The following is a 24468-nucleotide window of genomic DNA, read 5'->3' as shown; positions in this document are numbered from 1 at the left end:
AGATCTTCATTTTGGGGAAAACAGTCCTTCGAGTTTTCCCCCAGGACTGAGATCGTTAGGCTCTATACCTGTCTCAATTTGCTATTTTTACATAATTGCGTTAATGGCAAATACATTTTTATAGGTTAATCTGTCATCTAAACCCTCTAAAATGTATAAATCTAAAATGGATCAGTTATTCATTGCAATTGTATTTTAAAGCATTTTAGTATTCAAGCTCTTACCAAGTCACATGTTTTATTAACCTTCTTAGGTGTGGTGTGAGTCTGTCAATGTGGTATGAATGATTTATGATATATGTATTACATTCTGTATTTACCCCACAGTAATACCAGTCTTATATTAAGGTTCAAATCGCCTGGCTATCAAGCATTTATTTATTAGATACTTTCAGCTTCCCCACGGAATTTGAACATGTGTTTGAAATATAATTATATTAAACTTCTTATTTACTTCATCAGTCTGTAAGACACTCAGTACACACACACACACACACACACTCTCACTCACTTACTCACTCACTCACTCTACACGGTTATATGTATATGAGAGGCATAGCATCATTTTACAAACAAGTTAGGATTTAATCTTGACTCCAGAATGCACTAACTGTGCAACTTAGCCATAATATTTTATGAACATGTACTTGAACTAAACATTTTATGATCTTGGTTAACTATTATAGGCTTTTCTTTGGGTAATTACATTTCTGTTATTTTCCCTTCCCAAGTCAAATTTTATAGAAATTTGATATTAAAAATTACTTCTTTAAATTCTATTCATTTCAAAGCCCTCTTTTTTCAGGAAGCCAGAGTAACACATGTTTGTTGGAGCCATATAATTGCTACATATATCATGTAATTACATCATCAGCCATCTCTTTAAATTGTTGAGTCAGGCATGTACTGAATAGACAAGTAAAATCGAACATATCTCTTCATCACCAGCCATGAATTGTGTATCCTTCGTCCGTATCACTGAAATTAAAGCTAATTAAATGTAATTTTTGAAGTGTAGTTTTAAATTACATTAATTTTATGCATATACTTTTATGTTCAGAAATATTTTGTTAAGGTTTATTTACTGTACCATTTTAAAATTTCTCCAAACTTTGCTTCATAAATTGCAGCTTACTTTGAAATATGTTTTATATGAGTAAAGGACTAGACCTGAAAGTTTAGAGATTTTATTATTGCCCATTCAAGTACTATCATTAGTATTCTTTATGATAACTAGTGTGAGCATTGCTAACTGTTTAGATGCCTACTCTCATGCTTCCTGGCAGTGATATCCTGTTAGGTATAAGGTGTGAGAACCAAAAGTGTCTCTGAGCCAGCCTTGTTTATGTTTTGTTCTAAGCAATGAGAATCAAAAATGGTATGGTAGGTTGTTGCTCTGATTTTATTTATTCAGTGGCTAAAATGTGTCATATTCACAAAATACAAAAGGCTTAATTAATGGATCCATACTATTATTTTGTAGGTTGTTATGGAATCCCTTCTCATGAGATCTGTGATGGATGGCTATGTGCCCGGTGCAAGAGAAATGCATGGACAGCAGTAAGTGGCTTATTCATTCCGTCCATTGTGGGTCCGTTTAAATCTAGTGGTACATGTACTTTTGTGTGCAGTTTCACCCTTCCCTGTTTTTCTAGTCTTCTCTTTCCAAATCATCCTACTGAGTATCTCTGTATCTACTGTGGAAATGTTAAATACATTTCTAGAGATCACCCTCTCCTCAGGAACCTACAGAGACTAGCAGTTTTTTAGAGCGTGTCCAAAATACTGCTTCACGTTCTTTCCCAGCTCAGTTTTGCAGTTCTAGAAAATAAGTATTCTGAGTGACAGTGAAGATAGGAATCTCTAGGGACCTCTGAGGAAACCATGCTCATTCACAACTATTCCACTAGCGTAGCTCTTCCCTGTTTATTCATTTATACATTCATACTTTAGCAAATTTTAAAGTGTTTTGTGCTAAACATTGCTGTGAACTTGAGACAGAAACTACAACACCAAATTATTCTCTGTTTGGGAAACACAGATTTCTCTTCACCTAAATTGTTTTCCCTGAAGATACTATAGAAACTTTAGCTTACACCCAAGCATTGCACTCCATTCCATTAATCTACCAGTTCACTCATTTTACAGTTTGATTATGTGTTGCCTTAATTTTTCTTAAAAATTCTCTTTCAAGATGTATCAGAACGTTGTTGAAGTTGGAGACCGGTCAGATCTCAAGACTGTATCCCTCATTCTTGATCTCATAACAGATGCTCAGCTTCATTTTGATTATAGTAGTAGCCTTTGCTTTATTCCTTAATGATCTCTAATGACAATGGATTAGATTTACTTGCAGCCAAAGTTAAAACCCTGAGGCGGAATGTAAAGACCATGTTTTGCATGATGAAAATTTATGTCATGATTATGTATGTTTAGCTCTCAGTGTGGAAATAGACATATGGTAACTATAAATTAAAGGCATCTGTAAGAGTGACTTTCTGTATGATTTTATTGCTGGCATTCACTTCGGATAGTGAGGGGAAAGCAGGGGAAAATATGGACCATTTTTATAGTCCAGATAATCTGATCTATGTGATATTAGAGGTAATATCTCCAACTTAAGAATTCTTTCCATTAGTTGGCCCAGATAACATTTTGATACTTTATTTGGTTGATCATTACATTAACAAAAACTGTATAACTGCACAGCATCTGTAAAACAGCCAGGAAGTCCTGCTGTAATATATGTATTCAGGTCTTGTTTACCATGCTGGTTCTATTCGTATTATATGAGCCAAAGCAAAGTCTTGTAGAGTCAGTTTTGTTGATAATGTCCCCTCTTTCACCCTGAAGTGTAGATTTAGAATTTAGAGCTACTCTAATTCAGTTCACCAAGGCATGAAGAATTCTCTGTTCCATCTGCAGTTACTGCTTGGCTCCATGCTCACACACTGAGCAGTCCTGTTACCCCAAGGTACCATTGTCCTTTGCATGGCAGTGCCAGGGCTAGGCCTCAGTCAGCCACCCTGATTCCAAGACTGCTTCTTAGCAATTATGTTGTTTTCCTTTAGCATGTCTTCAGAAGGAAATACTTAGATTAATCACTCTCTGCAACTGATTTAAAGCATATTTCTATTAATCTTAACCTCTCTGTACCCTGAGAAAATACAGCATGCCTTTGACACCATGTAAATCTCTCTTAATTTGCGATAAAGACAGGAGCTCTTGAATACAACTTTGCATTGATTTTTTTCAGACCTGCATAATTTCTTAGCTCTAATTGGAAATGATCTAAATTCACAATGGGCCAATTATCATTATTATTATTATTTTTCAGTTTATCCATTCTGAGTGAACGTTGTCCATGAAGCTCTATTTCTAAATTTTTCTCTTGAGAAATAATTGAATTTCATTTTAAGCATTGCAGAGAAGTATATTCTGGCCTTAACACCCTTATTTAGTATGGCATTGTGTGTTGCAATATTTATATTTTACTAAGCACTTAAGTATGATTCTTGGGTTTTGTGGCTGGAATGGTTGCATTTGGGAAGTACACTTAGATTTGTCTTCTTAGGAACCAATCTCATACTGTCAGTTTTAGGTTCCAGAGGAGCGCTGATCTCCTTTTGGATGGAAGCTCTAAAAGAACCTAATGGAAATCTAACAGTGTGGCTGAAGTCAAATGATATTTCAATCCTGGCTTTTAGTTCACTAACTCTTGATTACTAAGTATTTCCTGGGATTTTCTGTTTTAAACATAGTTTGTGAAAGTAAGGCTTATTCATCATGAATACAAATGACTCCAGTAACATATTTTGCTTGAGATATGTGTTTATACAACAAATGTGATTGTTTCAGTTAATTATATTTCCTTTAATGATTATTGCTTTGAAAATCTTAGAGGTAAGAAGAGGGTACCTGAAACACCTTATATTTATTTTCATAAGGTGTGTGTGGGAATCGTATGTGGTAGTTCTATTTTTTAAAGATCAAAAAATAAAAATTAAAGGTTAAAAAGAGTACCTGTTGATGGACAAATGGATAAAAAAAAGTGTCTCTATACACACACACACACAAACACATTCACACATGCACACATATGTACAATGATTATTATTCAGCCATAAGAAAAGGAAATTCTCTTGCTACAATTTGGGTGAAACTGGAGGGTGTTACGCTAAGTGGAATAAGTCAAAAATAGACAAATACTGTATGCTTTCCATTTACATGTGGAATTAAAAAAAAAGCAAAGCAACAACAACAGAAATACAAACCTGAACTCATAGATACAGAGCATAGATTGGTAATTGCCATGGGCTGAGGGAATGAGGGAAATGAGTGAAGGTGTCAAAGAGTATATACTTCAATTACAAATACATTCTGAGGGTGTAATGTACAGCATGATGACTATAGTTAACAGTGCTTTATTAGATACTTGAAAGTTGCCAAGAAAGTAGATCTTAAATGTTCTCACCACACACACACACACACACACACACACAAAGGTATTTAATGTGAGGTGATGGATGTGTTAACTAACCTTATTATAGTGATGATTTCTCAATATAGAGATATATCATGTTGTCACATTGTACAACTTAAACTTATACAATAAGTCAATTATATTTCAATAAAACAGGAGAAAAAGAGGGAAACTATAATGGTAACTGTATTATATAAGTAAGTATCAACTATTTACACTTTCAAAGTAAAGGCATCATAAGGTTTATTTCAGCAAATCCTGGCCATAAATAAATGAATTTCAGCTAACTAACTGAAGTCGTACATTAACAGGTAGTTGGGGTTGGTAGTTGCGGATGTGCTGGAATTAGTGTTCACAGACCAGCTGTCTTTTTATTTACCAGTTCTAAGGAATGGAAGTCATGTGGGCCAAACTGCTCAGCTCGCTTTTCAGTAACTGAAGACCAGAACTTTGTCTCATTTCTCTATAATACTCCTAATACCTGGTGTACTGTTGGATCATTTCTGAACTTATAGAGCTTTTATCTGTGACCTTCAGCATTCTCATCATTTCTGGAAGTCTTGGTTTAGTCCTCAGTGTATTTGATTTTGCTACTTTTTTTTTACTTTATCCACTTGTATCAATTAAAATGAGAAACAAAAGGCTGTATTGCAGCCTTAACTATATGTAGTAGAGAAAGAGATGACTTACAAATTTTGAATTACACCCTAACTTGGATTCTAGAATCCTGGCTCTAAGCCCAAATTCAAGTGAAACAAAATGAAACAGTTAAGAAATTCCCCAAATACCTGTCTTTTGTGACATAAGGTTGTAGCTCTCATAGTTCTAATTAAATATCATTGCTCTGTGCCTGTTTGTCATATTTCAGTACTGCTCAGATAAATAGACCTGTATGGAAGCTGTACATGTATTTATGTAATAAATGTTAAGCTTATAACCCAGCTTTATTAGAATGTTTTATTTGCAGCTCTGTTTCGTTTCCAGCTCTTTTGTGACTATGTGATTCATTTTGGAGCAGTTTGTACTCCTTCATTATAGTAGCACTTTAAGAGCATATTCTAAATATTACCAAGTTCTGTTTTTAGGTGTTGAATGTCAACACTCTGATTCTGGAATGTGCTTCTAGTTATTTTGAGTCTTAATTTGTATCTAATTACTTTTGACCTAAATTACTAGAGTTTATATCTAATCTGTTCATCAGCTTCCATTTTATAGTGAGTAAGTTACCACTAATTAAAAACATAATATTCGCACTGTAAAAATGCTGAATATGTATTGCTTTCTTTCAGGTTTTTTCCCTCCACCATTTTCTTTTTTATTCCTACTTTGAAAATTTTTTTTAAATTCTGAGTATTTCTGTGAAATACCTGAATTCTGTGTTAGAGCTTCACTTCTAATTATGAAGGAGGATGTTAGTTAAATGTGTGGATTGAACTGATAACCTGAATACTTTTATCCTAAACAGTAATAATTCATGTGCTTAATACTCTGTAGAGTATTAAGAGGTAGTATGCTAATAACCACAGAAGGATTTTCTGTGCTATCTTCTAAAGGATTTATATTATTGAATTTTCTAAAGAACAAACTATAAGCAGGTTAAGAGGTTAAACTTTAGGGATAGTATAGCTCTTTGGTGGTTGTTTCTCTCCAGGAAATTTGGATGTTTCTTTTGAGGTAGGGGGAATGTGAGGTTTTGTTTTAGTGGTGTAAATGGGAGTGGAAATTTCATGGGAAGATTGGTAATTTATATCATGGAAAGTTGTGTCATACTCAGGTTTATGACTTTGACAAATCATGAGTTGTCAGTCTTCTGTCCATGGTAGCTTTAAGCCAGTGCTGTTGTTTTTCAATGTCAGTGAAAATTTCCAGTGTCTTTTGTGCTATGTCATACTAGGGAGCTTTTTAAATTACCTTATATAATTCTTGCAGGGCAAGGCAGGGTAGACATAGTAACTCACATACCTGAAATCTAAAATCTTAATTAGAGGAAGATTTAAAAGCAATGTAATGAGAAGGTTCGATTAGAGACAACTGTCTAAGGCCTCTTACTGACCCTGAAATCCTTTGATTCTGTGTTGTTTTGTATTTCCATTTTGCTTTAATTAGTTTTCCTTAAGAATTGGGCACCTTCATGAAATCTAAATTTGTTTTTGTACTTCTTAACCTGGTCAAAGGTGATGAGTTACAGAAAAGTACAGGAGTTGAAGTGACTTTGGTAATTATTGGCTGGATCAGTGTAATTTTTATATGCTCAAGGAAACTTTCATTTTTTAAAAAAAGTGACTTCAAGGCCTTACTGTAATTTTATTTGGATTATGCAATATGCATTATCTTCTGGATAATGCATATTATGCATTATGTATTATCTTCGGGATTTCTTTTTATTTCAATATATCCCTTTACTCTTAATTTAGAAAAATTTGTTTAAATATTTTTATTTGAATGTTATATAGCAGAATACACAGTTGCATATTATATTCTTGAAGAGATATTGCCATGCTATGAAAAGGTAGATTTTGAAATGAAAAAGTTAAAAAAAAAAAAAAACTTAAAAAAATTCTGTATAATGAAATAGTAAACTAGGTTGCTGTTGTAGTTTAGTCATTTAGTCATGTCAAACTCTTTGCCACCCCGTATAATTAGGACTTCCCTATCCAGGATGTACTCTGGCTCCCCTGTCCTTCAGTGTCTCCTGGAGTTTGCTCAAACTCATGTCCATTGAGTTGGTGATGCCATCCAACCATCTCATCCTCTGACACCTGCTTCTCCTCCTGCCCTCAATCTTTCCCAGCATCAGGGTCTTTTCCAGTGAGTTGGCTCTTCGCATCAGGTGGCTAAGGTACTGGAACTTCAGCTTCAGCATCAGTCCTTCCAATGAATATCCAATAATATCCTTTCGGATGGACTGGTTTGATCTCCTTGCTGTCCAAGGGACTCTGAAGAGTCCTTTCCACCACCACAGTTCAAAAGCATCAGTTCTTTGGTGCTCAGTCTTCTTTATGGTCTAACTCTTAGCTCTATACATGACCAATGGAATAATCATAGCTTTGACTATATGGACCTTTGTCATGCAGTCTTGACTCCAGCTTGTGCTTCACCCAGCCCAGAAATTTTCTTGATGTACTCTGCATATAAATTAAATAAGCAGGTGACAATATACAGCCTTGACGTACTCCTTTCCCAGTTTTGAACCAGTCTTTTGTTCCATGTCTGGTTCTAACTATTGCCTCTTGATCTTTATACAGGTTTCTCAGGAGACCTTACCTGAGACCTTACCTGAGAAGGTGGTCTGTTATACCTATCTCTTTAAGAATTTTCCATAGATTATTGTAATCCACACAGTAAAAAGCTTATTGTAGTCAGTGAAGCAAAGTAATGTTTTTCTGAAATTCCCTTACTTTTTCTGTGATCCAACGGATGTTGGCAATTTGACCTCTGGTTCCTCTGCCTTTTCTAAATCAAGCTTGTACATCTGGAAGTTCTTGGTTCACATCCTGTTGAAGTCTAGCTTGAAGGATTTTGAGCATTACCTTTGCTAACATGTGAAATGAACTCTACTGTACGGCAGATTGAACATTGTTTGGCCTTGCCCTTCTTGGGATTGGATGAAAACTGGCCTTTTCCAGTGCTGTGGTCACTGCTGAGTTTCCAAATTTGCTGGCACATTGAATGCAGCACTTTTTTTTTTTTTTTAATTTTATTTTTAAACTTTACATAATTGTATTAGTTTTGCCAAATATCAAAATGAATCCGCCACAGGTATACATGTGTTCCCCATCCTGAACCCTCCTCCCTCCTCTCTCCCCATACCATCCCTCTGGGTCATCCCAGTGCACTAGCCCCAAGCATCCAGTATCGTGCATCGAACCTGGACTGGCAACTCGTTTCTTACATGATATTTTACATGTTTCAATGTCATTCTCCCAAATCTTCCCACCCTCTCCCTCTCCCACAGAGTCCATAAGACTGTTCTATACATCAGTGTCTCTTTTGCTGTCTCGTACACCGGGTTATTGTTACCATCTTTCTAAATTCCATATATATGCATTAGTATACTGTATTGATGTTTTTCCTTCTGGCTTACTTCACTCTGTATAATAGGCTCCAGTTTCATCCACCTCATTAGAACTGATTCAAATGTATTCTTTTTAATGGCTGAGTAATACTCCATTGTGTATATGTACCACAGCTTTCTTATCCATTCATCTGCTGATGGACATCTAGGTTGCTTCCATGTCCTGGCTATTATAAACAGTGCTGCGATGAACATTGGGGTACATGTGTCTCTTTCCCTTCTGGTTTCCTCAGTGTGTATGCCCAGCAGTGGGATTGCTGGATCATAAGGCAGTTCTATTTCCAGTTTTTTAAGGAATCTCCACACTGTTCTCCATAGTGGCTGTACTAGTTTGCATTCCCACCAACAGTGTAAGAGGGTTCCCTTTTCTCCACACCCTCTCCACCATTTATTATTTGTAGACTTTTGGATCGTAGCCATTCTGACTGGTGTGAAATGGTACCTCATAGTGGTTTTGATTTGCATTTCTCTGATAATGAGTGATGTTGAGCATCTTTTCATGTGTTTGTTAGCCATCTGTATGTCTTTGGAGAAATGTGTATTTAGTTCTTTGGCCCATTTTTTGATTGGGTCATTTATTTTTCTGGAGTTGAGCTATAGGAGTTGCTTGTATATTTTTGAGATTAGTTGTTTGTCAGTTGCTTCATTTGCTATTGTTTTCTCCCATTCTGAAGGCTGTCTTTTCACCTTGCTAATAGTTTCCTTTGATGTGCAGAAGCTTTTAAGGTTCATTAGGTCCCATTTGTTTATTTTTGCTTTTATTTCCAATATTCTGGGAGGTGGGTCATAGAGGATCCTGCTGTGATGTATGTCAGAGAGTGTTTTGCCTATGTTCTCCTCTAGGAGTTTTATAGTTTCTGGTCTTATGTTGAGATCTTTAATCCATTTTGAGTTTATTTTTGTGTAAGGTGTTAGAAAGTGGTCTAGTTTCATTCTTTTACAAGTGCTTGACCAGATTTTCCAGCACCACTTGTTAAAGAGATTGTCTTTAATCCATTGTATATTCTTGCCTCCTTTGTCAAAGATAAGGTGTCCATATGTGCGTGGATTTATCTCTGGGCTTTCTATTTTGTTCCATTGATCTATATTTCTGTCTTTGTGCCAGTACCATACTGTCTTGATAACTGTGGCTTTGTAGTAGAGCCTGAAGTCAGGTAGGTTGATTCCTCCCGTTCCATTCTTCTTTCTCAAGATCGCTTTGGCTATTCGTGGTTTTTGTATTTCCATACAAATTGTGAAATTATTTGTTCTAGCTCTGTGAAGAATACTGTTGGTAGCTTGATAGGGATTGCATTGAATGTATAAATTGCTTTGGGTAGTATACTCATTTTCACTATATTGATTCTTCCAATCCATGAACATGGTATATTTCTCCATCTATTAGCGCCCTCTTTGATTTCTTTCACCAGTGTTTTATAGTTTTCTATATATAGGTCTTTAGTTTCTTTAGGTAGATATATTCCTAAGTATTTTATTCTTTTCGTTGCAATGGTGAATGGAATTGTTTCCTTAATTTCTCTTTCTGTTTTCTCATTATTAGTGTATAGGAATGCAAGGGATTTCTGTGTGTTGATTTTATATCCTGCAACTTTACTATAGTCATTGATTAGTTCTAGTAATTTTCTGGTGGAGTCTTTAGGGTTTTCTATGTAGAGGATCATGTCATCTGCAAATAGTGAGAGTTTTACTTCTTCTTTTCCAATTTGGATTCCTTTTATTTCTTTTTCTGCTCTGATTGCTGTGGCCAAAACTTCCAAAACTATGTTGAATAGTAATGGTGAAAGTGGGCACCCTTGTCTTGTTCCTGACTTTAGAGGAAATGCTTTCAATTTTTCACCATTGAGGATAATGTTTGCTGTGGGTTTGTCATATATAGCTTTTATTATGTTGAGGTATGTTCCTTCTATTCCTGCTTTCTGGAGAGTTTTTATCATAAATGGGTGTTGAATTTTGTCAAAGGCTTTCTCTGCATCTATTGACATAATCATATGATTTTTATTTTTCAATTTGTTAATGTGGTGTATTACATTGATTGATTTGCAGATATTGAAGAATCCTTGCATCCCTGGGATAAAGCCCACTTGGTCATGGTGTATGATCTTTTTAATGTGTTGTTGGATTCTGATTGCTAGAATTTTGTTAAGGATTTTTGCGTCTATGTTCATCAGTGATATTGGCCTGTAGTTTTCTTTTTTTGTGGGATCTTTGTCAGGTTTTGGTATTAGGGTGATGGTGGCCTCATAGAATGAGTTTGGAAGTTTACCTTCCTCTGCAATTTTTTGGAAGAGTTTGAGCAGGATAGGTGTTAGCTCTTCTCTAAATTTTTGGTAGAATTCAGCTGTGAAGCCGTCTGGACTGGGGCTTTTGTTTGCTGGAAGATTTTTGATTACAGTTTCAATTTCCATGCTTGTGATGAGTCTGTTAAGATTTTCTATTTCTTCCTGGTCGAGTTTTGGAAAGTTGTACTTTTCTAAGAATTTGTCCATTTCTTCCACGTTGTCCATTTTATTGGCATATAATTGTTGATAGTAGTCTCTTATGATCCTTTGTATTTCCGTGTTGTCTGTTGTGATCTCTCCATTTTCGTTTCTAATTTTATTGATTTGATTTTTCTCCCTTTGTTTCTTGATGAGTCTGGCTAATGGTTTGTCAATTTTATTTATCCTTTAAAAGAACCAGCTTTTGGTTTTGTTGATTTTTGCTGTGGTCTCTTTTGTTTCTTTTGCATTTATTTCTGCTCTAATTTTTAAGATTTCTTTCCTTCTACTAACCCTGGGGTTCTTCATTTCTTCCTTTTCTAGTTGCTTTAGGTGTAGAGTTAGGTTATTTATTTGACTTTTTTCTTGTTTCTTGAGGTGTGCCTGTATTGCTATGAACTTTCCCCTTAGGACTGCTTTTACCGTGTCCCACAGGTTTTGGGTTGTTGTGTTTTCATTTTCATTCGTTTCTATGCAAATTTTGATTTCTGTTTTGATTTCTTCTGTGATTTGTTGGTTATTCAGCAGCGTGTTGTTTAGCCTCTATATGTTGGAATTTTTAATAGTTTTTCTCCTGTAATTGAGATCTAATTTTACTGCATTGTAGGTCAGAAAAAATGCTTGGAATGATTTCTATTTTTTTGAAGTTACCAAGGCTAGCTTTATGGCCCAGGATGTGATCTATCCTGGAGAAGGTTCCATGTGCACTGAGAAAAAGGTGAAATTCATTGTTTTGGGATGAAATGTCCTATAGATATCAATTAGGTCTAACTGGTCTATTGTGTCGTTTAAAGTTTGTGTTTCCTTGTTAATTTTCTGTTTAGTTGATCTATCCATAGGTGTGAGTGGGGTATTAAAGTCTCCCACTATTATTGTGTTATTGTTAATTTCTCCTTTCATACTTGTTAGCATTTGTCTTACGTACTGTGGTGCTCCTGTGTTGGGTGCATATATATTTATAATTGTTATATCTTCTTCTTGGATTGGTCCTTTGATCATTATGTAGTGACCTTCTTTGTCTCTTTTCACAGCCTTTTATTTTAAAGTCTATTTTATCTAATATAAGTATTGCTAATCCTGCTTTCTTTTGGTCCCTATTTACATGGAAAATCTTTTTCCAGCCCTTCACTTTCAGTCTGTATGTGTCCCCTGTTTTGAGGTGGGTCTCTTGTAGACAACATATGTAGGGGGTCTTGTTTTTGTATCCATTCAGCCAGTCTTTGTCTTTTGGTTGGGGCATTCAACCCATTTATGTTTAAGGTAATTACTGATAAGTATGATCCCGTTGCCATTTACTTTATTGTTTTGGGTTTGAGTTTATACACCGTTTTTGTGTTTCCTGTCTAGAGAATATCCTTTAGTATTTGTTGGAGAGCTGGTTTGGTGGTGCAGAATTCTCTCAGCTTTTGCTTGTCTGAAAAGCTTTTGATTTCTCCTTCATACTTGAATGAGATCCTTGCTGGGTACAATAATCTGGGCTGTAGGTTATTTTCTTTCATCATTTTAAGTACGTCTTGCCATTCCCTCCTGGCTTGAAGAGTTTCTATTGAAGGATCAGCTGTTATCCTAATGGGAATTCCCTTGTGTGTTATTTGTTGTTTTTCTCTTGCTGCTTTTAATATTTGTTCTTTTTGTTTGATCTTTGTTAATTTGATTACTATGTGTCTTGGGGTGTTTCGCCTTGGGTTTATCCTGTTTGGGACTCTCTGGGTTTCTTGGACTTGGGTGATTATTTCCTTCCCCATTTTAGGGAAGTTTTCAACTATTATCTCCTCAAGTATTTTCTCATGGTCTTTCTTTTTGTCTTCTTCTTCTGGAACCCCTATGATTCGAACGTTGTAGCGTTTAATATTGTCCTGGAGGTCTCTGAGATTGTCTTCATTTCTTTTAATTCGTTTTTCTTTTATCCTCTCTGATTCATTTATTTCTACCATTCTATCTTCTAATTCACTAATCCTATCTTCTGCCTCTGTTATTCTACTATTTGTTGCCTCCAGAGTGTTTTAAATTTCATTTATTGCATTATTCATTATATATTGACTCTTTTTTATTTCTTCTAGGTCCTTGTTAAACCTTTCTTGCATCTTCTCAATCCTTGTCTCCAGGCTATTTATCTGTGATTCCATTTTAATTTCAAGATTTTGGATCAATTTCACTATCATTATTTGGAATTCTTTATCAGGTAGATTCCCTATCTCTTCCTCTTTTGTTTGGTTTGGTGGGCATTTATCCTGTTGCTTTATCTGCTGGGTCTTCTTCTGTCTCTTCATCTTGTTTAAATTGCTGAGTTTGGGGTGTCCTTTCTGTATTCTGGCAGTTTGTCGAGTTCTCTTTATTGTGGCGTTTCCTCGCTGTGTGTGGGTTTGTACAGGTGGCTTGTCAAGGTTTCCTGGTTAGGGAAGCTTGTGTCGGTGTTCTGGTGGGTGGAGCTGTATTTCTTCTCTCTGGAGTGCAATGAAATGTCCAGTAATGAGTTATGAGATGTCTGTAGTTTTGGGGTGACTTTGGGCAGCCTGTATCTTGAAGCTCAGGGCTGTGTTCCTTTGTTGCTGGAGAATTTGCTTGGTATGTCTTGCGCTGGAACTTATTGGCCCTTGTGTGGTGCTTGGTTTCAGTGTCGGTATGGAGGCATTTGATGAGCTCCTGTCAATTAATGTTCCTTGGATTCAGGAGTTCCCTGGAGTCAGGGTTTGGACTTAAGTCTACTGCTTCCGGTTATCGGTCTTATTTTTACAGTAGTTTCAAAACTTCTCCTTCTATACAGCACCATTGATAAAACATCTACATTAAAGATGAAAAGTTTCTCTACGGTGAGGGTCACTCAGAGAGGTTCACAGGGTTACATGGAGAAGAGAAGAGGGAGGAGGGAGTTAGAGGTGACCCAAATGAGATGAGGTGGAATCAATAGTGGAGAGAGGGGGCTAGCCAGTAGGCACTTCCTTATGTGCACTCCACAACTGGACCACTCCGAGATGTTCACGGAGTTATACAGAGAAGAGAAGAAGGAGGAAGGTGACAGAGGTGGCCAGAAGGATAAAAGGGGGAATGAAAAGGAGGGAGACAGATCCAGCCAGTAATCAGTTCCCTAAGTGTTCTCCACCGTCTGGAACACACAGAAATTCAGAGTTGGGTAGAGTAGAGAGGGGTTAGGGAGGAGACACAGGCGACCTGGTGGAGAAAAAGGAGAGTCCAAAGGGAGAGAGAGCAGTCAAGCCAGTAATCTCGCTCCCCAGTGAAAAATGGGTCCTGAAGATTGGTTTCTTAAAGGTACAAAATTGGTAACAAATACATAAAAGCAAAAATTAAAAATCTGGAGTAGAGTTTGGAATTTCAAAAATACGATGTTAAAGAAACGAAGAAGGAAAAGAAAGAAAAAACGAACAAACAAAAACAAACAAGGTCGCGAAAATTATATAGAAAGTACAGGTACAAAATTGATAACTAATACCAAAAAGCAAAAATTAAAAATCTAGAGTAGAGTTTGGAATTTCAAAAATACAATGTTAAAAAAAAAGAAGAAGAAGAAAAATAAAGAGAGAAAACAAACAAACAAAAACAAACAGTGTCGTAAAAATTATAAAGAAAATATAGGTAGAAAATTGGTATCAAATACCAAAAAGCATAAATTAAAAATCTAGAGTAGAATTTGGAATTTCAGATATACAATGTTCTATAAAAGAAGAAGAGAAAGAAACAGAAAAGAAGAAAAAGAAAAAGTCACAGAAATTATAAAAAAAAAACTATAGGTACAAAATTGATAACATATACCAAAAAGCTAAAATTAAAAATCTAGAGTAGAGTTTGGAATTTCAAAAATACAATGTTAAAGAAAAGAAGAAAAAAAAAAACAAGGTCAAAAAAGTATAAAATACATATATATGATGTTTGCTGAAGAAGAAAAAAATAGGGTCTGTTTTTTTTTTTTTTTTGCAAAGTAATAGGTTATAAAAGTGAAAATTAAAGGAACAATAGAGGACTTAAAATTAAAAAAAAAAAAGAAAGAATGATCGTAAAAATAACAAAAATATATCTAGGACTTTCTTGGTTTTGTTGTGGGTATTGTGGGTTCAGTTCATTTTTGGCTAGTTCCTTGGTCTGACTTATATTTCTCAAGATCTATAGGCCCCTTCCTATGTAGTCCATAGTAACCACAGGGTTTTGATCTATTGCCTGTAGCTTCCAAGGCATTTCCCTCTGTTATATCTTCTTCTGTTTGCTAGTCTCTTCCGTATCTGGTTTCCGCCCTGACACAAAGGGGATGGTGGAGGACTCTTTTTTTTTTTTTTAGGCTTACTTGTTCAGTCGCGCTGTGGGGAGGGAGGGAGGGATGCTGCAAACAAATAACACTGGGGTGAGCTCGCAGTGCCTCAGCCACACTGGGTCTGCCCCCGCTCACGGCGCGTGTAGCCTCCCTGCCCACACTGCTCGGGCTCTAGGTTGTTCCGCAAGGAACAGTCCGAGGCCGGCCCTGGGTTGCATGCACCTCCCAGGTCCAAGCCGCTCAGGTTCAGACACTTGAGTGGTCCTCAGAGGCGCAGACTCAGTTGGGCCTGCGTTTTGTGCTCTTCCCAGGTCCGAGCAACTCAGGTGATGAGGTGTTTGGCGAGCACCAATGCTGCGACTTATCGCCTCCCCGCCACTCGGTTATCTGGGTGTAAAACCGGCGCACCTTCTCAGGCAGATGTTGACCGTCCAGACCCCCAATAAGTTTTAGTTAGCAAAGAAGCCTGCTTACAGTTTTATAGATAATGTCTCTCTGAGGCTGCGATTGCCCCCTTCCGGCTCTGGCTGCCTGTCACCGGAGGGGGAAGGTCTGCAGCCGGCTATCTCTGTTCAGTCCTTTGTTCCGTGCGCGGGCCTGGCGGTGTCTTAGGTTAGGGCTGGCTTTTCGCGTGGTAGATATCCCACAGTCTGGTTTGCTAGCCCAAATTATTTTGCTCAGATAGCGGTCAGGATATTCAGGCCAGGTTCTTACTCTCAGCGATGCAGCCCGCTCCGCGCCTCCCTGCCCAGCCCCCGCTTGCTAATGGCGGATGCAGGCCTCTGTGCTGCTTCTCCGCTGGGGGAGTTACCATAGGGCTCGCAATCTGCGAGTTTTAATTGTTTATTTATTTTTTCTCCCTGTTACGTTGCCCTCTGTGCTTCCAAAGCTCGGCACAGATTAGGCAGTGAGAAGGTTTCCTGGTGTTTGGAAACTTCTCTCTTTTTAAGACTCCCTTCCCGGGACGGAACTCTGTCCCTCCCTCTTTTGTCTCTTTTTTTGTCTTTAATATTTTTTCCTACCTCCTTTCGAAGAGCTGGGTTGCTTTTCTGGGTGCCTGATGTCCTCTGCCGGCATTCAGAAGTTGTTTTGTGGAATTTACTTGACGTTTAAATGGTCTTTTGACGAATTTGTGGGGGAGAAAGTGTTCTCCCCGTCCTACTCCTCCGCCATCTTGGCTCCTCCTCCAAATGCAGCACTTTAGCAGCATCATTTTTTAGGATTTGAAATAGCTCATCTGGGATTCCACGACCCTCACTAGCTTGTTCGTGGTAATGCTTCCTAAGGTCACTTGACTTCACCCTCCAGGATGTCTGGCTCTAGGTGAGTGATCACACCATCATGATTATCCGGGTCATTAAGACCTTCTTGTACAGTATTTCTGTGTATTCTTGTCACACATTTATTATTTATTTAAGAGCATTTATTCTCTGTACAATAACAAAGTTGCACTATATATTATAAACAGCATAGATAGCATTCTGCTTTTTTTTCTTCAAAATAGTTTTAAGAAATCAAAAAGTAAATATGAAATAAGTTTTCACCTTGGTCACATATCTTTTCACTTTATTTTGCTTATTTGTTTATTTGTTTTTTTAATGGAGTAAAAGATATGAGCAAGCTGTACCTTGATGATCATTTTGTATTAGCATTTTCTTCTTACAAAGAGTGGAATATACAATTGCAGTGATTAAAAACATTTTAGTGTCTGTTTATTTGTTCTTATTGCTTGATTGTAAATAAGTGGCATCTATAGATTGAGTAATGGTTGCCATTCATGCCCTCAAAGGCTTAGACATAGCTATTGTTTTGGCTTTTGAAAGAAAGTGAAGTGTTTTCTCTTCATGAGTCATAATCATCTGGAAGTACCTGAGGTAGTGGTCTTTCAGCCACTCACCCCCATAATGTTGCTAAAGGTTGTGAACTAAAAAAAAAAGTCTTTTCACTTGTTCAAAATTATTTGTTTATCTGAACTCTTAATCCTGGAATATACCGTACTCTTAAATCTCAACTGTTCAGGCTCAGGTAAAAATGATTAACTTCTTGGAAAGTTGGTAAGTCATCTTTAGGACCCATGAAGTCCCCCTGTTAAATCTGAAGGCAGTGCTTTCTCTTCTCTCTCTCTGACATGGGAGTTCTCTTAGGATAGTGATCATTAAAGAAAATATATGTAGTTGAGAATGATATTACCATATTCCATAATACAACCATTATTTCTCCTGTCCCACTCCTTAGATAAGATTAGTGTTATAGGAACTTAACCTGTCAGTCCAGTGATTGACTCCATGCTCTCAATGCAGGGAACGTGGGTTCAGTCTCTGGTTGGGGAACTATGATCCCACATGCCACACAGCACTACCAAAAAAAAGAAAAAATGGTGGTACTGATAATAGATGTTAGAATTGCCTATCATTTGGCTCTTAGAAGTCTTGTGTTTAAAAACTAATACAATATTGTAAAGTTTAAAAATAAAATAAAAAAAAACTAAAAAAAATAAAATAAAAAGTAATTCCATTTAAAAATTTTTGACTCACAAATTCAGAATAGTTGTTGATTTAAATATAATCTACTCTAAGTAGCAACGATACTAGCTTCCAATTTTCCTAGCTTCCAAAAAATTTAATGCTGACAGAGACTGTACATTTCTCGATCTATCTCAGAAGTCTCATTTTACAGATACTAAGTCAGGGGTTTGAGAGAGTAAGTCCTTTGCCCAGGCTCTGCATTCTATATGGTAAGAGAGCCCAGACTCGTGGTACTCATGCCTCTAGATTCCCAGGCCCAGAATCTTTTTTGTTTTTCCTCAGTTGTTTGTATTTAGAGTGAAAAGAAGGCTAAATAACTGACCTAATTTTGAACCATGTATTTGAATGATTTCAGTTTGTTTATTTTGAAAATGAAGTCAACGCTAATAGTGTATTTATGTGATCTTATACTTAGTATGGAATAATTAGTGTTACTGGGCAGTTGAGCAGAGAAGTGCCCTTACTCTTTCTTATCAACTCTAGTTTCTTCCTGGAGGACATTTTCCAGAGTTGAATGATCTCCTGGATCTTGTTTCCCAACTGACAACCGAGTTGACATTTTTCTTTAACAAAGAGCTCTGAAGTAGCTTTGTAGATAGGAGCCATTGATTTTTAGATCTTGTTGGCTTATGGCCTTGAGAGGTCATGGCCACACTCCTGCACCCTGTGATGTGTTTTATGTTTTTTTTATTTTTTCATTTCATGTACTACTGTCAAGACCACGTGGTGAGAGGCTGTCTTTGATCCTCAAACATAGTAAAAACAGTGAAAAAGAAAGAAAAGGAAGACTGGGTTCTTGTTAGAGACAATGGCTCTGTGTAGCCAAGTGTCTGCTTGTGCCATTGCTCCTCTCCAGTGAGGTGTCTCTGGAAGCTGCTGGCCAGACCACACTCTCACATTCGAGCTAACACGTTTGAGTTCAGAATCACCTTCTGCCTCCGAGGGAGGCAGATTATTCTGAACAGCTGCAAACTTAAACCTTGGCTCACAAAGGCCAGAGTGGTAATAATTATTTTACTTTAACCAAGCAGAACAGCATGTTGGAGGATATCAATTTTCTTGACAGCATAGTTATGATGTGGAGGCTTTTCTGTTAGGGACTGCTTATAGGCTAAAAAAGTCAACAATCTTTTTTTTTTCCCTTTTCCTGTTCATTCTTCTCCCTTTTGCTCAATAAACAGCATCCTCTCCCTACCAACCCTCCCACCCCCCTGGTAATGAAGAGAAAGAAAGAGAAGTCTACATAGCTTATTGTAACCGGAACTATATTCATAAACAGCTTCTTGATTGAGAACAAATGCCTCATTAATCTTAAGTGCTTCATCCAGAGAGCACAAGTAAAGTCAAGAAGAAAAATGACTGACATTATGGGGAGCATAGCATACTGTACTGCACACCAGGGTGTGCATGCCCCGAGGTCACTGGGCTGCACGGTGCATCTCCTTAGCAATGAGGAAAGAGATCCTCAGGAAGCATGGAGTGGGAAAAATGCCTTGCATGCATTTCTTATGAATGGCAAAAACTAGTCCAGTGGCATGATGAAGGAATCATGTATTTTGCTATTTGTTACTGAAGGTCATGGTGGGAAGAAAGAATAAACCCCTGGATTTTTACTTGAAAGCCAAGTGTTGTATAATTTTAAGTACTTTGCTCAGGATCCTGGAAATACTATTATGTAAATACCTTGAAGTTCCATGTAGATTACTTTGGCCATTCTTAAATTATCGGAGTTCTTCTTCCTAACATTGAACCATTGTGTGCCTGGTCTTCTATCAGATAGGTTCTCTGCACACTTCAAGGTAATTTTTACACTATGTTAAGGAATGGCATCAGAAAGAAAAAAGGTGGAAGGGATGTAATTTGAAATGTAGAGTATGATTTCCTGTTCTTCCATAATTGTCCTTTCATACAAATGACTATATGCTTGTATTTTAATGGTTAAAATGTAGTGAGATCCCTGTCCCCTCCCAGCATGTCCACATCCTAATCCCTGGATCCTGTATGTTACACTGCATGAAAAGGGAATTACGGTAGCAGATGGCATTAAGGTTGCTGACCAACTGACTTTACAATAGGGATATTATTCTGTTTACCTGGGTGCATGCAGTGTAGTCAGAAGGGTCCTATAAATGAGGAAGAAGGGGACAGAAAAGGGCAGATTTATGTGATGTGAGAAGTGCTTGGCCTGCTCTGGCTGGCTTTGGAGGTGGAGGAGGAAGACCAAGGACTAGGCACACAGGCTCCCCTTAAAGCTGGAGAAGGCAAAGAAATGGATTCTCCCCGAGAGCTTCCAGAAGGGAGTGACCTGGCTGACACCTTGATTTTAGCCCAGTGAGACCCATTTTGGAATTCTGACCTACTGAACTTTGTGTTGTTTTAAGTCACTGCATTTGAGGTAATTTGTTATTGCAGTAATAGAGAACTAAAGGACGTATCGTAGACAGCCTTTTGAAACACTTTTAACTGTTCAGCATTCCACTGGGTATGTGGTATTTTCAGTGTCAGCTTTCTCTGACTACCTTCTGTGTCTCTAGCCCACACCTCCAGGTTCCAGGCCTCCACAATCCTTTCACCTCACTGTGACACATAATTCAGTGAAGCTCCCAGCTTTTCGCAGTCTCTCCCTCCCATCTTGTTGTTACTTCCGCTTAAGCTGCTACGTTTTTTTGCACATACTCTCAGCTCCCTTGCCACTCTCTGACTTTGATACTCTACCTTGGTATAACTCAACCCTGGTAAATCCAGCTCTACTCTGTACCTGTACCCTGTAGCTGAATGGCTGTGGAGAAACACCCAATATGCAGATTGCTCTTGCTTTCAGTTGTAATTGGAGGTAGGTCTTCACTGGTGTGGATAATTCATGTTGGATTCTCATCATCCATTCTCTCTACCCCTCTCTTGGCTGACTGGTTCATATCTTCATATTTCCCCCTTCCTTACCCTCACCTCATCAAGTCTCTTCATATTCATAGAGAAATGGGAAGACAGCAGTAGAGACCTTAAGGTTTCAACCTGCTTCATAGCTATAATATCTCTGCTTCTCTCTAACACCATCCCCTCTTTTATACACAGGACCATAATTGCAGTAATTCATCCCTTTCTTACCCACAACTCTTCTCCAGCTGATTCTCATTATCATCCACACAAGCTGTTATTTCTTCCATCTTCAAGTACACCAAAAAACCCTCTCTTCCTTCGTACAATCTCCACCCTATTTCTCCATGCCTCTGTAAATATAGTAAAACTCCTGAAAGGCTTATCTTTACTCACTGTCTCCGATTCTTCTCCCCCACTTCTTTCTTAAATTTATTTCAGTCATAGATTTGGCCCTGTGTTTCCTTCGACACTTCTGTTGACCACTGCTTCCTGTTTGAAGCAGTATTCAGTTGACCTGTAGAATCCTTCCCTCCTGCTTTTCCTCTTCACTGGTCACTTCCTCTCACTCCCCAGAGTTCAAAATGTGGGCTTCTTTTCCACACTAATCCATCTAGTCATCTCATCCCATCTCATAGCTTTAATAGTTGTAAACAGCATCTAGTCATTGGTGGCTTGGACATTCCCATGTCCAGCTCAGTCTCATCTACATGTCCAACTTTATGACAGCATCTCCTGTCACATGTCCATTAGCTCAGATTCACCCTTCCTGAACTGAATTCCAGATCTTCTTCTGTAGCCTTCCTTATTTCCAGGCCTTCTAGCTGCTGAGGCCAAAAACTTGATAGACTTGATGCTTTCTTTTTCTCATACTCCACATCTATCTGACAGTAAATCCTATCTTGTCTACTTTTAAAATGAATCTTGAATCCTGGCCACTTCTTAGTCACCTCAGCTGACATAATGCTAGCTTAATCTACTCATTAACTCTTTCCTGGGTATGGTGGTAATCTGCTAGCTTCTCTTCTCACTTCTACCCTTGAACCACTATTGTCTACTGTCAACACAGCAATTGGGATTTAACATGTAAGTTAACATTTAACATATTAACATTTAACAGTTAACATGTAAGTCAGGTTATGTCCTTGGTGTACTCAGACTGTCCAGTGGCTTCAAGCTATCACCTTTTTTCAAGGCCTATGAAGCTTTATGAAGGGCTTCCTAGGTGGTGCAATGGTGAAGAATTCACCTGCTGGTGCAGAAGATGCAAGAGACGCAGGTTCAATCCCTGAGTCAGAAAGATCCCCTGGAGGAGGAAATGACAACCTGCTTCACTGTTTTTGCCTGGAAAATTCCATGGACAGAGGAGCCTGGCAGGCTACAGTCCATGGGATCACAGAGTCAGATATGAATGAGCGACTGACTGAGCACCATGTAGCTTTATCAGATTTTCTTCCTGTTACTTACTGACGACCTTTCCTATTAGAAAAGGTCATCTGCTGCCAACACCTTCCCTGGAGAACTCCATGGCCCACTTTCATGATGCTTCACATCCTCTACCATATCAATAATCTACTGATTTAGTGTGTCTGCTCTTCCAGCCAGAGTGTATCTTTCATAGCTTTTGCCCAATGTCTAGGACACAACATGGTGATTAACCAATATTTGTTGATAATGTTTTCACTTATAATACAAATTAGGTGTAAGCATCTAAGTTAAGGAACTCGCTTGTATAAAATTCACTGGAGCCTGTAAACTTCCTTTCAGAAGATTACTGCAGTAAAGTTTTTCATTCATGCATTTCATTCATTCAGTTTCCTAATCACTCAGAATTCATGCCAGCCCTGTCCTAACATGAGATTCCAACCTCTCTCCAACCCTGATAAATGAACCCCATCTTCAGAAATGGTTCTTCCATGTTTTGTTGATCAGCATTTTGTAAGCTAGTTTTCCGTTAATGTGATTAATTACTCTTTGTTTTCCCAGCTTAGACAGCCGTATTTTATGGTTTTGCACTTCTGTTATGAACATATCAGATAAATAAGGGTGTGGGGAGATACTTCAATCTTGTAATTTTTCTATAGCACTGAAAATTGGCTTTAGTGTCACTTATGGATATGTCAGCTAAAATGAGAGTTCCTTATGAGGCAGCTTGAGAATGTTTGTATTGGCATTTCTTTAACTGATGTTTTATAGAAGAGCCATTGGAACATGATTTCCCTCTAGGACAAATAATGAACAACTGTGATAGTCATATTCTAACAGTGCCTTTCCCACCATTGTTGTTAATGTTGTGTCAGCACTTTGATTATAAACACTCTTTTTCATGGTTTAGTAACTGAGCTGTACAGAAACCACTCCATGTTGTAAATTGATATACGCTGTTCATCTCAGCGGTGATTTTTTTGTGAAACCAAAATTTAAAAGTACATTGGTATTGCTAAAAGGGGATTTTGTGAATGGTACTAGGTGAGGGAAAAGGATCTAAGCAGGAAAGGTGCAACATCAGAATATGATCTGAAGTTATACTCTTTGATCCAGCTTCTAACTGCTCTGGGGTGGGGTACACAACAGAAAAGTTCTTTCAGTGCTGTACTTGGGAGGCAGGAGGAGCAGCCACTATTGGAGTAATCATTTTGTAACAGAAATTTCAGCATGTTTTGGTTTTGTTTTAGGAAATATTAGTTGACTAGCAATATATCTGTATCTTTATAATAGTGATTTTACAATGGGTGTTATTGTTCCTAGAAAAGCCATGCTCATAAACATTAAATAAAACAGGGCTGGCAATGAGCATTCAATGTGGAGTTGTATTTATTTATTTTGTTCTGCAAGGCTAAACAATTTTAGTATCTTTTCAGGTTAGGTTGGAAGGAAGTTCGGGTACACTAAAAGACTAGTAGAAATCATAGATGCCCATTTAAAATATTCATTTAAGTAAAAAAAAGTAGGGAATTTTAAATTACACGTATTTGATGGAAAAAGTTTTAATTTCTTTGTGTGTCTGTGGGTTTTCTTTTTTTTTTTTTTTAATATAAAAGTAGTAAGTATTGTTAGGAAAGTTTCCCATTCCCATCACTCTCAAATTCTTAAATCTCATTGTTAATAGAAAACTACTCATACTGTTTTGTCATTCAGCCTTTCAGATGTTTTCTGTGCGTAAACTAATATTGTATTTTGATGTTCTTGAGAGACGCAAATGGTGTCACAGTTTATTTAATGTCTTAGTCTTTTCATGTAATATTACATTGTATAATTTTTAATAACTAAGTAATTGTTGGATTTGCCATATATTGTTCATCACTTTTAATTTTTAAACCTGAAGCTAATTTAAAAATTCAGACATTACAAATAAATCTAAGTAACTGACCATTCCAGCTCCTCCCAGAGGTAACTGTTTTCTCTGTTATGAACAGAAATGAAATAATAGTCAGTGTACATTCCTACTTGTGCATAGATATAAATGTTTACCTAAGGCAGATTCCAAGAAGGTAGCTTGGTTGTCATAATTTATATTCATTTAAAATTTTGATTGATAATGCCAAATTATTGTCCAAAGCCACTGTAAAACTCACATACCGCCAAAACTACTGATTTCCTGATTTAAAAATCTGAGGCTAATTCTCATTATTTCATTTTTCATTTCCTTTATTCTTGAAATTGGGTATCTTTTGTGTATTTATTGGCAATGAAGATTCTTTGAATCTTTTGCCTGTTTTTCAAAAGTGTAGCTTTTTAAAAATTATTTTTTGGCTAATTTTGTTTTATATTGGA

General features: G+C 37.3%; 1 protein-coding gene across 8 annotated transcripts in view; it reads left to right on the top strand.

Annotated features, from left to right (window-relative positions):
- Positions 1–24468, top strand: part of KDM4C (lysine demethylase 4C) — a 416591-nt gene that overhangs the window by 259402 nt on the left and 132721 nt on the right. For 7 of the 8 annotated variants that reach the window (XR_009737991.1, XR_009737992.1, XM_061425318.1 and 4 more), the window contains exon 15: positions 1483–1559. Coding sequence is in view for 6 of the 8 variants with exons in the window: in XM_061425318.1 (XP_061281302.1) it covers positions 1483–1559 (77 nt within the window). In the remaining 2 variants the exon portion in view is untranslated. Of the gene's footprint in view, positions 1–1482; positions 1560–2193; positions 7736–24468 lie in introns of those variants that run through there. The other variant, XM_061425319.1, reaches the window with a different exon arrangement.

The sequence above is a fragment of the Bos javanicus genome, chromosome 8 (assembly GCF_032452875.1).
Source record: "Bos javanicus breed banteng chromosome 8, ARS-OSU_banteng_1.0, whole genome shotgun sequence".
In the NCBI taxonomy this organism is placed as follows: Eukaryota; Metazoa; Chordata; class Mammalia; order Artiodactyla; family Bovidae; genus Bos; species Bos javanicus.
The sequence above is the reverse complement of the archived record's forward strand: the minus strand, read 5'-3'. Positions and strand labels throughout refer to the sequence as shown.